The 18,278-nt window shown below is 41.5% G+C and overlaps 1 protein-coding gene across 1 annotated transcript; it reads right to left on the bottom strand.

Moving 5' to 3' along the window:
* Positions 1-4,393: 4,393 nt before the first annotated feature.
* Positions 4,394-13,555, bottom strand: LOC130032082 (pepsin B). The gene is made up of 9 exons (XM_056123683.1): positions 13,500-13,555; positions 12,812-12,968; positions 11,302-11,419; positions 10,685-10,803; positions 9,585-9,784; positions 8,059-8,181; positions 6,422-6,569; positions 4,736-4,834; positions 4,394-4,546 (listed from the first exon to the last, which is right to left on the bottom strand). The coding sequence occupies exons 1-9, from the start codon at positions 13,553-13,555 to the stop codon at positions 4,394-4,396; spliced, it is 1,173 nt and encodes a 390-aa protein (XP_055979658.1).
* Between the last annotated feature and the right edge of the window lie 4,723 nt (positions 13,556-18,278).

Consider the following 18,278-nt stretch of genomic DNA (forward strand, 5'->3'; position numbering starts at 1 on the left):
AACAACAACAACCTTTACTTTTTCTGATCATTTTAACTGCAAGAACACTTATTTGAAAAATTCTCTAAGGTTTTTTCTATTTCTATGGGTCTCTCTGTTTCTCTGTTCCTGTCTCTTGTCCTCTTATCTCTGTCTCTGTCTCTTGTCCTCTTATCTCTGTCTCTATCTCTGTCTCTTTCTCTCTTGCACACATACATACACACACACACACAAAGTGGTTCCCGTTATTTTTTAAGAACAAATATAATTGAGAAATAGTAAAAAGAACTGAGAGCATATGTTGGTCCTTTGAGCAAGAACAGGAATAACCCCAGAACACACACCATTCCCTTTCAAGCACTAAGCACCACATAAACAAACAAAGAAAAGAATGGGGATTAAAAAGTTGGCAGAGTTGTGCTGGCATCACTGGACGGCTACAGGCAAAAAAATGGGCTCAGAACTCTGCCTAACACCGTGTACAAAAGTAAGATCAAAATGGATTAAAGACCTCAACATCAGACCAGAAACCATAAGGTACATTGAAGACAAAGTTGGCAAAATCCTCCATGACATTGAAGCTAATGGTATCTTCAAAGATGCCACGCCACTGGCCGAGCAAGTGAAAACAGAGATAGATAAATGGGACTATCTTAAACTAAGAAGCTTCTGCACCTCCAAAGAAACAGTGACCAAAATACAAAGACAGTCTACAGAATGGGAAAGGATATTCGCCGAATACACATCTGACAAGGGGTTGATATCCAGGATATACAAAATACTGGTTAAACTCCACAAGAAGAAAACATCCAACCCCATCCAAAAATGGGGCAATGAAATGAACAGAAACTTTCTCAAAGAAGAAATCCGAATGGCAAAAAAGCACATGAGAAAATGCTCTACATCATTAATCATCAGGGAGATGCAGATCAAAACCACAATGAGATACCATCTCACACCTCAGAGACTGGCCCACATTCAAAAGAACAAAAGCAACCAATGCTGGCGCGGATGTGGCGAGAAAGGGACACTCCTTCACTGTTGGTGGGAATGTCGACTGGTTCAGCCCTTCTGGAAAACAGTATGGACGATTCTCAAAAAATTAGAAATTGAGCTCCCATTTGACCCAGCAATACCACTCCTGGGAATATATCCCAGAGAGGCAAAAATGTATAGTCGAAGTGACATCTGCACTTGTTTGTTCATTGCAGCACTCTTTACAATAGCCAGAAACTGGAAGAAACCTGAAAGCCCCAGAACAGATGACTGGTTAAAGAAACTTTGGTACATCTACACAATGGAGTACTATGTAGCTCTTAGAAAAGATGAAGTCATGAAATTTACATACAAGTGGTACAACATGGAAAGTATCATGCTAAGCGAAATGAGTCAGAAAGAGAGGGATAGACATAGAAAGATTGCATTCATCTGGGGGATATAAAGTAACAAAATATGAGATTAATACCCAAGAATAGCTGAGATCAGCACCAGGAGGATTACTCCATAGCTTAGTGGCCAGTTGGGCATTCTAGAGGAAAGCGCAGCTCAGATAGAGAAGGGAACACCAAATAAAGGGTGTTTGGAGGTCCCTCCCAGGAGGGAGGGGAGATGCATGTCGAAAGTGGACTATGGACTGAACATGTTTGCCACTCAATGCCTCTTTTGCAGACCACAACACCCAAAAGGAGAGAGAGAACAGGAGAGAGAGAACACAGGGGATTGCCCTGCCACAGAGGCAGGGGGGATAGGGGGATGGGGGTGGGGGGGATATTATCCATGGTGGTGGAAAATGGGCACTGGTGGAGGGATGGGTATCTGATCATTGTATAATCAAACCCAAGCACAAAAAATTGTAAATCTACAACTGTACCTCATGGTGTTTCACTAATAAAAAAAATAATAAAATAAAATAAAAAAATAAATAAAAAAATGTTGGCAGAGATTTTTTGGGAGGTGGGGTAGCCTCCAGCCACAGTTCTTGGTGCAACCATTTTTTTTTGCTGTTTTTGATTTTATTTTTATTTAAAAATTTTTTTTAATAGTGAGACATCATGAGGTACAGTTGCAGACTTACACATTTTTGTGCTTGGGTTTCAATTATATAATGATCAAATGCCATCCCTCCACCAGTGCCCACTTCCCACCACCACAAATCCCAGTATCCCTCCCACCCCCCATACCCCCCATCCCACCCTGACTCTGTGGCAGGGCATTCCCCTCTGTTCTCTCTCTCCTTTTGGGTATTGTGGTTTGCAAAAGAAACATTGAGTGGCAATCATGTTTGGTCTATAGTCTACTTTCAGCATGCTTCTCCCATCCTGGGAGGGTCCTCCCAACACCTTTATTTGGTGTTCCCCTCTTTATCTGAGCTCCCTTTTCCCTAGTATGTGTGGTTGGCCTCCAAGTCATGGAGTAGAATTCCTGGTACTAATCTCGGCCATTCTCGGGTGTTAGTTTCCTATTTTGTTACTTTATGTTCCCCAGATGAATGAAATCTTTCTATGTCTATCCCTTTCTTTCTGAGTCATTTCGCTTAACATGATACTTTCCATGTAGTACCACTTGTATGTGAATTTCATGACTTCGTCTTTTCTAACAGCTACATAGTACTCCATTGTGTAAATGTACCAAAGTTTCTTTAACCAGACATCTGTTCTTGTGCACTCAGGTTTTTTCCAGATTCTGGCTATTGTAAAGAGTGCTGCAACAAACAGGCAATTGCAGATGTCACTTCGACTATACTTTTTGCCTCTCTGGGATATATTCCCAGGAGTGGTATTGCTGGATCAAATGGGAGCTCAATTTCTAATTTTTTGAGAATCAACCATACTGTTTACCAAAAGGGCTGAACCAGTCGGCATTCCCACCAACCGTGAAGGAGTGTCCCTTTCTCACCACATCCTCGCCAGCACCAGTTGCTTTTATTCTTGTGGATATGGGCCAGTCTCATTGGTGTGAAGTGATATCTCATTGTGGTTTTGATCTGCATCTCCCTGATGATTAATGATGTGGAACATTTTCTCATGTGCCTTTTAGCCATTCGGATTTCTTCTTTGTGAAAGTTTCTATTCATTTCATCTCCCCATTTTTTGATGGGGTTGAATGTTTTCTTTTTGTGGAGTTGAACCAGTACTTTGTATATCCTTGAAATTAACCCCTTATCAGATGTGTAGTTGGCAAATATCCTTTCCCATTCTGTAGACTGTCTTCGTATTTTGGTCACTGTTTCTTTTGAGGTGCAGAAGCTTCTTAGTTTAAGATAGTCCCATTTGTCTATCTCTGTTTTCACTTGCTTGGCCAGCGGTGTGACATCTTTGAGGACACTATTAGCTTCTATGTCATGAAGGGTTTTGCCAACATTTTCCTCAATGTATCTTATAGATTCCGGTCTGATGTTGAGGTCTTTAATCCACTTAGATCTTACTTTTGTACATGGAGTTAGGCAGAGATCTGAGACCATTTTTTTTTCATGTAGCCATCCAGTTTTGCCAGCATGATTTGTTAAAGAGTCTTTCCCTGCTCCACTTCATTTTTCTTGCTCCCTTATCGAAGATTAGATGCTCGTATGCTTGGGGGGAGATGTCAGTATATTCAACCCTGTTCCATTGGTCTACAGATCGGTGCAACCATTTTTTTAATAACTTTTTAATAGTGAAACACCATGAGGTACAGTTGTAGACTTACAAATTTTTGTGCTTGGGTTTTAGTTATACAATGATTGAGTACCCCTCCCTCCACCAGTGCCCATTCTCCACTTCCAGTGCTCCCACTATCCCTCCCACGCCCTCTCCCCCCATCCCACCCCACCCCTGTGGCAGGGCATTCCCTTTTGTTTTCTCTCTCCTTTTGGGTGCTGTGGTTTGCAAAAGAGGCATTGAGTGGCAATCATGTTTGGTCTATAGTCTACTTTCAGCATGCATCTCTCATCCTGAGAGGATCCTCCCAACACCCTTTATTTGGTGCTCCCTTTTCTATCTGAGCTGCCTTTTCCCCTAGCATGTATGGCTGGTCTCCAAGCCAAGAAGTGAACCTCCTGGTACTTATATCAGATATTCTTGGGTGTTAGTCTCCTATTTTGTTACTTTATATTCCACAGATGAAGGTGCAGCCATCATTGGGCTTTGGTTTCATCTGCAGAGCCCCCTTCTCCTGTTCTCTTTCTCATTGGTTAATTAGCAGACTTCTCCAAACCAACTGCTTCTCTATTTCTATTTATAATGAACGACTATAAGTAGAACACACATGAAAGAAGGAAATAATATCAAAGACGCTTGGAATTTCCAGATTTATTAGTGACAGGAGAAAGATGGCAGGAGGCAAGAGGCAGGGTCCTTAAACATGTTACCAGTGGGCCCCAGACTGTGTGGCTTTTCCAGCTGCCTGCAGGGGGTGGGGACAGTGGCCTCTCTCCAGTCTAGGCAGAGTAGGCAAAGCCTACCCTGTTGTTGGCCATGTCGTAGACAGAGTAATATTCCTTGAGGAAAACATCTCCCAGAATCCAAAGGGGCTGCCCGTTGGGAGAAGGCAGGTAAGTGGCCTCAATTCCCAGCCTGCAGTAGCCATTATTCTGAAGAGAGAAGGACCAATCAGTGACATTTGGACTACCCTATCACCTCCTCCCCATAACCCTTGATGCCCAGTTGTGACTTTGGGTTCACCCTCTACCCAGCTCCAGATGACTGCCAGAATTGCCTAGATAAGACCTGGCGTGGGGACCCCCATCACACATGAAGAGGTCCTGGGAGTGGTTACGTACATTGAAGACATAGGCAGAGGGAGGCAGAGGAAATCGGGAGCCGTTGATGATGAAGGTGATGGTGGGCATATTCTGTATGTTGTTACAGTTGACCACAAACTGAGAGACAGAGAAAAGGTGATTGTGAGTAGCTCCGGAAGACTGTGAATCCAGAGCAGGGGCCCCAGTGCCCCCGACTCCCTGCACTGCCCCACTTTCTTTCCTGTGAAACTCTCTTGTCCTTTCAGCAGAGACTATTTCTGAGCATGGGAGGCAAAGCCTGATGCCCTGATACACAGCTTGCCAAGGTCTCTTGTTATCTTACATTCTCTCCTTAAAACACATCTCAAAAAGTATAGTCGAAGTGACATCTGCACTTCTTTGTTCATTGCAGCACTCTTTACAATAGCCAGAATCTGGAAAAAACCTGAGTGCACGAGAACAGATGACTGGTTAAAGAAACTTTGGTACATTTACACAACGGAGTACTATGTAGCTGTTAGAAAAGATGAAGTCATGAAATTTACATACAAGTGGTACTACACGGAAAGTATGATGTTAAGCGAAATAAGTCAGAAAGAGCGGGATAGACACAGAAAGATTGCATTCATCTGGGAAACATAAAGCAACAAAATGGGAGACTAACACCAGGATTGGCTAAGATTAGTACCAGGAATTTTGCTCCATGACTTGGAGGCCAGCCACACGTGCTAGGGGAAAAGGAAGCTCAGATAGAGAAGAGAGCACCAAATAAAGGGTGGGAGAAGCATGCTGAAAGTAGACTATAGACCAAACATGATTGCCACTCAATGCCTCTCTTGCAAACCACAACACCCAAAAAGGAGAGAGAGAACAAAAGGGAATGCCCTGCCACAGAGGCAGGATGGGATGGGGGGATGGGGGGTGGGAGGGATGCTGGGACCCGTGGTGGTGGAGGATGGGCGCTGTTGGATGGATGGATACTTGATCATTGTATAACTGAAACCCAAGCACAAAAATTTGTAAGTCTATAACTGTACCTCATGGTGTTTCACTAATAAAAAAATAAATAAAAAAAAACACATCTCAGATTTTCATTGTTGGTATGACCATCAATAGTTAAGCTCATCCTTGAACACATTTTCTAGTCTCAGTTGTTAGAGAAAAAGCAAGAGTAAATACTTGTATAAATACTCTCGGGTGCACACATCCATGTTTGTGTGTGCCAGTGTACTCTACACACACACACACACACACACACACACACACAAATCAAGATCCATCTGGGTCCTGAGTTTTCCTTGATTAACAAACTACATATCAGTGTACAGAAGGGAGTAGGTATAGGGTCAGGAGATGACTCAAAGTAAAATACAAAAATGCAGTCCCAGAGAAGAAAGAAGTTCAAGTGGCTTGGAGAAATGCACTGCACCCAGACCAGTATTTCAGTGCAGTAATGACAATGGTCTGACCAAGCTGAAACCTGCTCTGAGAACCTGCAAAGGGTCAGGCTAGACTCACAGTCAACATGGAGTTGGGGTTACTCCATCCGCTTGTCCTTCCTTTCATTGAGCAATCATGCCTGAGATGCTATGTTCTTTCCCCACCAGGTCTGTCCTTCAGAGGTTCAAATTTCCACCCAAATCCTTCTCTTCCCTCTCATGAGCTCATCCCCCAGTGTTGAAGCTATTGGATATGCAGAGAAACCCTTGTCTTCTGGTTACTCACATCACCATTCTGAGCCTGCTGGGCTCCTGTCGCCTGCAGGAAAGAGCCCATATACTGCTGGGGGACAGCCAACAAGAAAGTGCCAGTATCCACGATGGCCTGGCAGCCCTGGGAGCACCAACCAGTCGCCTGGTTACCGATGACAAACCTGAGGGTGACACCAATGCAAAGAGAGTGAGAGGCCTCTGTGGCACACCTGAGCCATGTCAACCCCTCAGCCCCCACCCCAGTTGATCTGACTTCCAGCTATCCCAACACACAACTGCCAGTAAAATGTTCAGCACCTTTGTGACTTCAGTGTTATTATATCCTTAGTCTTGTCCAGGTGACTCTGACTGAAAGCTCACGGAAAGCAGAGACCCCGTTTCTTGTGCCAAATGTAGTAATGATTTATAATGAATTATTAAATACCCTTTGAGCACCTACAATGTATAAGATAATCTTGCAGGGATTTTAGTGCTATAAAAGGAAGGAACTGGCACCACAGTGTGGTGGGTAGAGCTCTTTCGTTACAGGTGGACAATCCAGGTTTGATCCTGGCACCACATGTGGTCCCCTGAACCTGACAAGAGTGATCCTAGAGTGCAGAGTCAGAAGTAAGCCCTGAGCACCACCAATTGTGGGCCAAAAACCAAAATGAAAGAAAGAAAAATTACTTTAACATAAGAAAAGCACTTAAGTATGACACATAAAAAAATAACATCTAGAAATGGTTTTTAGAAAGTATGGATACTTTCTAATTGAGATAATGAGGTTTTCAAGAGCAAACAAAAGGATTCTAGTGTCTAGGAATGGCCAACCTGTGGCAAGAGCCTCCATGAACTACTAAAAAAAATTCAGCCTGGGACAGAGTTAGTACCACAGGTAGGGTACTTGCCTTGTGTTCAGATAACCAGGGCATAATACCCAGCCCCTCAGTGGTCCCTCAAACCCTGCTAGGAGTAATCCCTGAGCATATAGCCAGTAATAAACTTTGAGTACTACCAGGGATGGTTCCAAAACAAAACAAAAACATCAATCAACAACTAGACACTAGAATCTGCTTAGATGCAGAAAAATTTACTTGAAAATTTGGTGATTTTTGAAAAAAATTGCATGAAACTCTGAGAATTGCCTATAGAACTGAATCTGTAACCAGTCAATGCGAGGGCAGGAGGAAAGAATCTTAGATGTTGGTGGAGGGACATTAACACTGGCGGTGGAAGTGGCACTGAAGCATTATGTGCCTAAAACTCTATTAGTAATAGATTGTAAATCATGGTGCCTAAAAAAGTGGAAGAAAAATAGAAGTAAAATTTTACAAAAATAAATAAAATGTGAAACTGAGTTAAATATATAAATATTTAATTTCTTAAATAATCAATTATCTAACTCAATCAAATAAGTAAATCTTATTTTTGATACCCTTTTCCAGAAAGTCATAGTGAGTTCCTTGACACAAAATAGGCACTTCTAAGGTAATGTTCTAAATGTAGTTCTACAATAAACTCAAAAGAAGTTTATTTAGAAATAAAGAAAGAGAAATTTGTGATGTGCACAAAAGGAATCAGCCATGACAGGAACAAAGAACATTGTCACACTGAATGAGCACCTTAGGAGAGAGTACAGAATGCTTAGCAACTGTGCACTCTACTTACTCATCGATGGCAATCTGCCAATAGAGTTCCTGGGTCACGGGGGTCCAGACAATCTGACCAGAATAGAGTTGAGTGTCCACTCCTCCCAGGATGAGCTCTCCACCATACTGGTAGGTTGGTTGACTGGGTAGAAATATAGAAAAGCATAAGTTCCCACCACACAAATGAGTTAGGCAGTCCTGTCTCCTCTCTCTCCCTCTTTCCCCATCTCAGACATGAAGGCACTATAGGATTGGAGGTGCAGGGAGTGGATAATTTTTCTCAGCAGCTCTACAGATAATTCTTATCTGTAGAGTTGTTGAAGCAGAAGACAGGAGTGACTTCTGACAGAAATCATCAAAATGTCAGAGACATAGACTCTGTACCAAAAAGAGAAATTAGAATTGGAAATTGAGTACCTGAAGAAAAATTTGAAAAACATCCTAAGAAAACCCTTCCCGGGACAAAGGGAGAGAACAAATAGGAATCACTCAGAGAGTACTCAGAGTTACCCCTGACAGAGCTCTCAGGGTGTTGGGATGAGGGTGTTTCTGTCACAGTCAGGGTGGGAAACTGGACCAGGGGTTTTCAACCTTTTTATAATCTTTTTACAACTGCAGACTAGCACCAACCCATGGGCCAGCAGTTGACATCCATTGCACTACATCAGTATTTCTCAAATGGGATCCATAGGTTCCCCTCTGGGTCCCTAGTTTATTCCAAGGGTGTTACAGGTACCCAGGTATTACAAATGCAACTAGGAAGCTTACCTGTAGGAAGGAGGGAATGGCACAGGAAGGATAAAAAGTCAGCTATTGTTAGGAAAATGTTGAGAAACACTGAATTAGGCAATGACCAAGAGGTCTCTTGAGTTCACTATTCTGGACCATAAGCAGAGAAAGACATCTGTACTTCAAGGACTCAAAGTATCACATATTTATGAAAGAAGGATCAGGGAATAAGCTGACATGAAAAGTTCAAAGCCAAAAAGAAAAAAAGAAAGCACTAAATTTGTGACCAAGATATGTCTTGGTTTCACTCCAACCAGTGGGTGATCTATTCAGTATTAACAACTTATTTGAGGCTCCATTTCCTCACTGCCAAAATGGAGCTAATTACATGATTTTTAAAATATTGTTTGGAATTATTGATAAAAGAATAATTTTATCAATTCAGATGTGTGTATTATTATAATTCTTATTTTATCATTGGTCTCTTCATTAGTAAACACTCATATGACTAGCTCTATAGTTCTACAGTTGGGGAAATCTAGTACAGCATCTCCAGATATACTTAGAAATAGATGAGGAGAAATGCTTATTTTTAAGAAGAATGGTCATATGGCTTGTAGCCTTAACTAAAAATTATTTCAATGCCCTTAAAATAAAATTCTCTACAAGATATCACACAGATTTTCACAAATACATAGAATGTATAAATCAAAGTATATTCAGAAAATCATATTGCTTGGGTCCTGTCTAACAGTGAGTTACCTCCCCAAAGAGTCTAATTTGCTGAGCCCTCCATCCCAGAGCAAGTGTTCTTACCGAGAGAAATAGAAGCTGAAGATGGGTTGAGTGAGCTGACCCTGTTGCAGCATGCCCTGCATGACTGTTGGGGCATTGCCCACCGCCATGTTGGGATAGGCCATTCCCAGGATCCCATCAAAATCTGAATAGTAGAAGGGATCACTAGGCTCATTCTCACTCAGGCCAAACTCCTGGTTATTGATAACAATGTTCTGAACCTGGAACAAGCAGACAAAAGAGCTTAATAATTTAGGTGGACAACCTTACCACACTTAGGTTGTCCTAGCATCTGGAATCTAGAACCTTCCTAAGGAGTGGCAAGTTGACTTCTTTTGCACGAATCTCACTTATGGGAATGGGGACAAAAAGAGAAAGAAAATAGCATCACTAAAACTTAAAGCTTCTTGGGGGAAAGGACTGTGAGTATTGGGAAAGCAGAAGCTGCTTTTGGAGTTACCAGTTCCCACTTCTGTAGACAATGAAAAGACATTGACTGGTTTTATTCTGACCCAACCATTTCAAGGATGATAGAGAAACCTTGTAGGTATTTGCTAAAGAAAGAATAAAATGTGAGAGAATGTGTCTTAAAATTTCCAAAGTGAAATTGCATAATGGAGAAAATGAGCTCATTCTATTTGTTTCCAAAGGGCAGGTTAAGACCCTAGAGTAAATTCAAGAGAAAACATGTGGGACTTAAGTGATAGTACAACAGGTAAGGCTCTTGCCATGTACACAGAACACCTAGGTTTGATATCCAGCATCCATATGGTCCCCCAAGCACCACCAGGAATGAGTCCTGAGTGCAGAGCCATAAGTTACCCAAGAGTTACCCCTGAGCATCACCATGTGTAGCCCCAAAATATCAAGAGAAAGAGGGAGAGAGAAAGAGAGAAATAGAGCAAGAGAATATACAACTTTAGCAGAGCACAAAGGAATTCCTACAGTCATTATTTCCATGGAAGCAATGTTGAATTTGATGTCCTTTGATGTCTTTTCCAACACTCAGCTTCTGGGACGGTTGTGCCTAATCAGTAATCATAGATTTCTCTGACAACTTAAAACTATAGTAAATGGGAACCAAACCAGAGACCCTCCAGGACTGTGAGAACATCACTCACTGCCACAGTATCATATCCCAGAATCACACTCAGACTGCCACTTCCGTAGGACAGTGTGTATGTTTGCCCATCATTTCTGAAGGTGGAAGAATAGTTGGGGTTGAATCTGTTGTGTTTGGCTGTAGAAAAAGACAAAATAGAATATGAGTGTTATTTGACTGTTTTCCAAAACCTTTGGGAAGAACTTAATTTTAATGGCCTGGAATCATGGAAGGCTGCGATTGGGCTTCAACCCCAAATTGTTTGTACTGTGGAAAAACTTGTTAACTCCAAAAAATTGGACATTGTACCAAATCCATTCTTGCCTTAGGGGATACGGTGCCTCAAATGTGCCAGAAATTCTAGCCATAGAAGAGAGCAAAGGGAACAAAACAATTTTTAATGAAATGAAAGTTTTAGCTTATACTTTCTTTTTCCAGAGCTGTCAATGCATCTACAAAAAATGTAGATGGAGGGCAAAAATTCTAAGATGTTTCTGCCTTTAGGAGGATGATAGCTATACCCAGGGACCTTAGACTTGGTTATCTAACTGTGTTCTTTCCTCACTCTGTCCGCTCTGTGCCATATCCTATTTGGAGACAAGCTGGGTTGAGTGCAAGGGGTATACTAATACTCACTGCATGCCTGGCTCTGGCAGTAGGTGGAGGGCACCCACAAGTTGGAAGATCCTGTGTCAAAAAGGACCAAGAAATTTTGGGGTGGTGTCCCAATGCTGATCTCCCCAAAGTAGAAAGCCTGTAAAAATATGTTTGCTAATTAGTTAAGTCTTATCCTTCAACTGCAGGAGAAGTTAATATAGTGGAGATCACTTTTTGTCCAAATCATGTACTTGAAGGAATGAAAAACTTTCCCCCCAAGTTCTTCTTTCTAGATGATGCTAACATAACTCAGTATTCTAGGTTTTTTCCTAATTGCAAGTCTTTAACCAGCCAAGATTCACTGTCACTGTCCTCCCATTGTTCATCGATTTGCTCGAGCAGGCCCAGTAACGTCTTCATTTTGAGACTTGTTGTTACTGTGTTTGGCATATTGAATACATCACGGGTAGCTTCCCAGGCTTTGCCATGCAGGCGAGATACTCTTGGTAGCTTGCAGGGCGCTCCGAGAGAGATGGAGGAATTGAACCCTGCTTGACAGGGCTGGCTGCATGCAAGGGAAACGCCCTACCACTGTGCTATTGCTCCAGCCCAGTCAAGATTAATGCTAGCAATTTAATATCTTCTTTAAAATGTGTTTCCTGTTTTCGGTAATGTGATACCTGCATGAATTTACCAGACTGTGCCATAACAACCAAAAGTTGAAGAAATGATAACTTTTTCCTTCTTTCATTATTCATCTAGCCTCCTTACGTGTTACACACATGTACACATACACACATACACACACACTACAGAGTTTTCTCCCCTTCTTTTCCAAGATAACATCCATCAATCCTCCTTATTGGTCACCTAGTAAAATGTGCTGAACAGTCTAGGATTGGTGGTAGCAAGGAAAATAAAAGCAAAAGAAAGAATTTCACTATGAGATAGTTTCATTTCTAGTGAACTGGCGTCAGTCATGTCAGTTACCTTCCTATAGTTACCCCTATCTAAAACAGTTGAAACAGAAGAACCCTAAAGTTGTTTCCAGCTCTGACACTCTATGTAACATTCCACAAGACACCTGTATGTTGACAGGTCGTGATCAGACATTGCAGCCTCAAGAAAATTTAAGTATTTTCTGTGGGCACCACTCTATCTTACAAGGGTAAGGTGGACTGCATAGTGTCTGGAGTCACTGAAGATTTCAACCTGGCAGCCCTGCATGTGTTTCTTTCTTTGCCCTACACCCATCACATAGCTGGGGCTTCCTTTGGGTCTTTCAATAAACTTGAATATTTCCACTGTGAATCTCTGACTTATATAGAAGTAATGTTAGAGAGGTGAACCAGACGTGGAGGAAAGAAGTAAAGGGAATTACTAGACTATTAGAAAGTACAAATTTATTCGTAACTTACTTTCTGAAGAAAGTGATATTTATATTTAGTAATCAGTCCAAAATTAAAGCTAAAAATACATATATGTAAATGAGTCTGTAAGAAAAAATCGTCAGTCAGAGATGGCTGGTACTGCCTTCCCCTTCACTCACATCCATGTAATTGGTGATGGGCTCGTAAGCAACAGCATCATTATTGAAATAATACTTGGCAGCTGGATCAACCTTGGGATTGTTTTTAAGGAAAGTCTCCAGTACACCTTGCTCTTCCATTGTCTGGCGGATAGATTTGCCTTTCCTCAGACGGATTCTGCAGAGAACAGAATGAATAAAATCAATGAGTCACTTTTTGTTACATTTGAGCAATATCTTCAATGATCTGACCTGTGTCTTTAGTAACTGATTCCAGAAGATCCTCCTTCAGGAAAACCTCAAGAATTTTAATGAATTCTGGCCATAGTATTGGTCATGGATTTCACAGCATATACTTGGTTAGTATTTATTTGGTTTATATATTGTATGCCTGTTTATTCCCAATACTTCCTTCACATAAAATTGGGACAAGGGTCACGCATCCTTCCTTCTTAGCAAATATGAGAAAAATACCCAGCTTTGCAAAGATGCTTTGCAAATATGTGCACATACAGACATACACATCATCATCCTTCTGTCTGTCTATCCATCCATTCATTCATCCATCCATCACCCATTTCAAGTCATGGCCCCCAGGGAGTATTCAGTTCACCAAGAGACTATCATATTGCATCCCCAGAAGTCCTACAGGTATTTGCTCTGTCCTTGCTTGCCACGTTCCCCTGGAGCTGGAATTCACAACACACACCTTTCTACACCTTCTGAGAAGTGTAGACAAACCAGGAGCAAGACTAGGATCTTCATGGTGCTGATCTTTGATTGCTCACCAACACACAGGACTCAGTGACAGATGCAGGGGTAGGGACAGACAACAGGAGGTTGGGTCTCCCTCTTATACTCTGATCATTGTGCTTTTTTCATCTCTAGGCACGCAGACTACCTTTGTACTAGTTTGTCTCTGTTTACACATCTATGGATTATATTTGTTTTTCCTTTGGGCAGCCTATAGGACTTTATCAACTCTGTAGTTAATTTCAAATACAATTACTGGCTCTTTTGATATAACCTAAAGATTAGGATTTGATAACCTATAAAATGAACTGGTTACAAAGGATCCTAGTGCTTGTGTGCCTACTGGAAAATAGGTGCTGGAAACTGCTGCCAGAATAATAGAACAACTTTCTTTTGGTTCCATAAAGCCTGTGATTTTTGTGTGTGATCTACTTTCATTTCTTCTTTTCCTCCCTTCTCCTTTGATCAGTTTCATCTATAAACTCCCATGTTTGATCCTCCTAGTTCATCTAGTTTATGACTTTTTTTTTGCTTTCTGGGTCATAACTGGAGATGGTCAGGGTTCACTCCTGACTTTGCACTCAGGAATTAGTTCTGGCAGTGATTGGGAGACCATCTGGGATGTTGGGGATCGGAGATCAAATCCAGGTTGGCCGTGTGCATAGCAAATGTCCTACCTGCTGTATTATCACTCTGGCCCATTCATGACACTCTTTGCCTTCTTTTTGTCTCCTTATTTTTGCTTCAAAATTATAAGACATTTATTGAATATTTGTATGTGAATATAATTCAAAATTATAGAACATTGATTGAATATTTTCTTTGTGTGTTCACCTCTGTATTCAACTGTGGAAGTCAAGGATAATTAAGACTCTTTATGAAAATGTCTGCATTTCTTCTGAAAAGACTGATACATAATCAAATTGCAAAGCAAAGCAAATCTAGGCATTCAAACATTTGTTTAATAAGCACGAATAAGAGCAACAATACTTATAAAGCAAGCATGGAAAGGGATTGGGATGGAAAACTTTGCCCAGAAAAGGTAATTTTCTAGTGAGGGTCTTGGCATGACTGTAGATGAGGAAGTAGAAGTAGAAAAACCATTGGAGGCAGAAAAAAAAGAAAAAATCTAAAAGCTTGAGCAACAGCACAAAGCAATGAGCTCAAAGAACATCTGAACCATTGTGGCCATTGTGGCCAGAAGAGCAATTCTCAGCATGATTCCTTGCCAACAAAGACATGGAAGGTTATAGATGAAAGGATGTATTCCAGATGTACATCATTCTTTCTTCTTGCTAACTGTAGCTCTGAAAAGTGTTTATGCTCAAGAAACCATTAGACAGCACACAGCCACAGAGAAAAAAGGCCGCGGGGGCGGGGGGGGCGCTCCACAACTCCTTGAGAATGCACCAGGTCCCGAAGAGAGCTGAGATCACCGGGAAGTCCCAGATGGGGTAGGTGCAGCATCCCGCCTCCTGCAGATGGAACCCTGGTGACCATGAGCCTCTACAAGCATAGCTCGAGTATGTGGGAACCAAGACTTTTACTCCAAACTGCGCGGCCACTTATGCGGCCGCACAACATCTCCCTATATGCAAGGTGATCAATGGAAAGTAAATCATCCAACGTTTCTCCCTGGAAACCAGGCTTAACTCTTATATAGGCCACAACACCCAATGGGAGAGAGAGAACAAAAGGGAATGCCCTGCCACAGAGGCAGGGTGGGATGGGGGGGGTGGGTGGGAGGGATATTGGGATCCGAGGTGGTCGGAAATGGTCACTGGTGGAGGGATGGGTATTCAAAGTAAATAAATTAATTAATAAAAAAAGAAACCATTAGAAATGGAAAGGACTATAATGCTACAAAAGAAATACTTGAAATACTCTCTTGAGACTATGATACTATTATTAAACCAGAATATGTTCAGTACTTTAATATTTTAACTACTGTTCTATCAAATTTTTTATGGCATGCCTTGTGGCTGATTACAGCACACTATAGCATCTCAGGTAGAACTACAGGACTGTGATACTATAGAACAGTACCAGATTGTAGGATTGGACTCTGTACATCATGATAAGTAGTATCAACTTCTTTCCATAAACAATAAATATACACTAAAGACTTTTCAGATCCTGAAGCAATGGCTTGCACACGGCCAACCCTGGTTCGATCTCCAGCATCCAATATGGTCCAACCAGCCCTGCAGGAGTGACCCAAGCACAGAGTCAGGATTAAACCCTGGGTACCACCCAAGTGTGGCCCAAAAACAAACAAGCAAAAGAAGTATTTTTTCAATCGAGCAAATAACACACTTAATACCTCTGTATGCTATTTGTACATTGCCAGAGGCTTTTTAAAGATTATGGTCTTTTAGAAGCATTTAGTGAAAGAGGCAAGTTCCCAAAATTATACCTTAAGTAAAGTTGCAACTGACTTGAGAGAGGTTACTAGAATTCTGTCATGAATCCACCCTGAAACCTTATGCAGAAACCCAAAGAATATTCCAATTTTATATGTATGCTTTAATGTTTCTTTATAAAAATAGTTTTTGAGACTGGATGCCAGTAGATGCACTCTATTTCATTTTATTTATTCCCACTTTTGTTGCTATTATTGAGATCACTGGAGTTGTGGTGCTTCAGAGGATGCTGACTTGGTGTGGGGTTTGCATATGTGCTCAGTGAGGTTCGCACGCTTCTTTATTGGCTCATAAGAGCATAAATGTTTACATATTTTAGAGGTACAGTGTTACCATACCACCAAAGTACTAATGTTCCTCCTCAATATTCAAGTTAAAGAGTATTTCTTTATTTCCACATCCCATCAACCTTGTTGCTTCAAACACTTTTTATATAGAATATTCTCTCTGATGCAAGATGGTATCTCACTGTTGTGTTTTTATATTTGGAGGGGGACTTAAGTTTATTTATTTATTTATGCATTTATTTATTTTATTAAGTCACCATGAGATACATGGTTACAAAGTTGTTCATGATTCATGATTTCAGTCATACAACATTCCAACACCCATTCCTTTACCAGTGTATTACATTTTCTACCTCCTATATCGCCAATTTCCCTCATTTCACTCCCCACCCCCAGTCAGTCTGTAGCAGGCACTTTTCCTCTCTCTCTCTCACTCACTCACTCTCTCTCTCTCGCTCACTTGCTCTCTCCTTTTGGGCATTATGGTTTGAAACACAGATAGTGAAAGGTTGTCATGTATATTCCTTTACTACTTTCAGCACTCAATTCTTGTCCAGAGTGATCATTTCCAACTATTATTGTCACAGTAGTCCTTTTTCTATCTTAACTGCCCTCTCCCCCAATTTGTGGCAAGCTTTCAACTGGGGGCCAGTCCTTCTCATTGTCATTTGACCCACACTTCCCAGATAAGAAGAGATGGTGCATGTCTTTTTATGTGCTTTTTTGCACAACTGCATGTCTTCTTTAGAGAAGTATCTGTCCAGCTCTTCTTTCCATTCTTTGATATTTTGTTTATTTGTTGGTGCATTTGGTAAGGGTTTTTATATCTTTATACTATCCCTGTATCAGATTATAGTATATAAATATTTCTCTAGTTCATTAGGGTGTTTTTTAAAAGACTTTATTATTGAATGATTGTGAGTTAGATCTTTACAAAGCTGTTCATAATTAGGTATCAATCATACAGTGTTCCAACACCCACCCCTCCACCAGTATACATTTCCCAGCACCAGCATCCCCGGTTTCCCTCCCATCTGGGATGCATTTTTTAATGTCTTCATTCTCACTTTTGGCCAGAAATCTACGACTTCTCCTTTCATTTACTCACAGTAAATGATTTACCAAGCAATTATTCAACAACATGTTATTTGGTCTCCAAATATTTGAGTTTTCCCCAGGTTTCTTTTTATGGTCAATTTCTACTTGAAAGCATTGCGATATGAAGATATGATTTAATCTTACTGGCTCTCTTGGTCTTTGTTTTTTTTAGGTGGATATGTTTTTTAAATTTAATTAAAGGCCCTCCTGTTGATCATCGATTTGCTCGAGCGGGCCCAGTAACGTCTCCATTGGAGACTTTGTTGTTACTGTGTTTGGCATATCGAATACATCACGGGGAGCTTGCCAGGCTCTGCCGTGCGGGCGAGATACTCTCGGTAGCTTGCCGGGCTCTCCGAGAGGGGCGGAGGAATCGAACTCGGGTCGACCATGTTGGCTGCATGCAAGGCAAACGCCCTACAGCTGTGCTATTGCTCCAGCCCAGGGTGGATATGTTGTTATTATTATTATTATTATTATTATTATCAGCAGCAGCAGCATTATTTTAGTGAGACACCATGAGGTACAGTTGTACACTTACAAATTTTTGTGCTTGGATTTCAATTATATAATGATCAAATATCCATCCACCAGTGCCCATTTCCCACCACCACGGATCCCAGTATCCCTCCCACCCCCCATCCTCCCCATCCCACCCTGCCTCTGTGGCAGGGCATTCCCCTCTGTTCTCGCTCTCCTTTTGGGTGTTGTGGTTTGCAAAAGAGGCATTGAGTGGCTTCATGTTTGGTCTATGGTCTGCTTTCAGCATGCTTCTCCTATCCTGGGAGGATCCTCCCAACACTTTATTTGGTGCTCCCTTCTCTATCCGAGCTGCCTTTTCCCCTAGCACGTGTGGCTGGCCTCCAAGCCATGGAGAAACTACCTGCTGTGCTATCTCTCCAGCCCCTTGGCCTTTGTTTTGTGTCC

Source organism: Sorex fumeus, unplaced genomic scaffold (genome assembly GCF_029834395.1).
Source record: "Sorex fumeus unplaced genomic scaffold, SorFum_2.1 ptg000047l, whole genome shotgun sequence".
NCBI lineage: Eukaryota > Metazoa > Chordata > Mammalia > Eulipotyphla > Soricidae > Sorex > Sorex fumeus.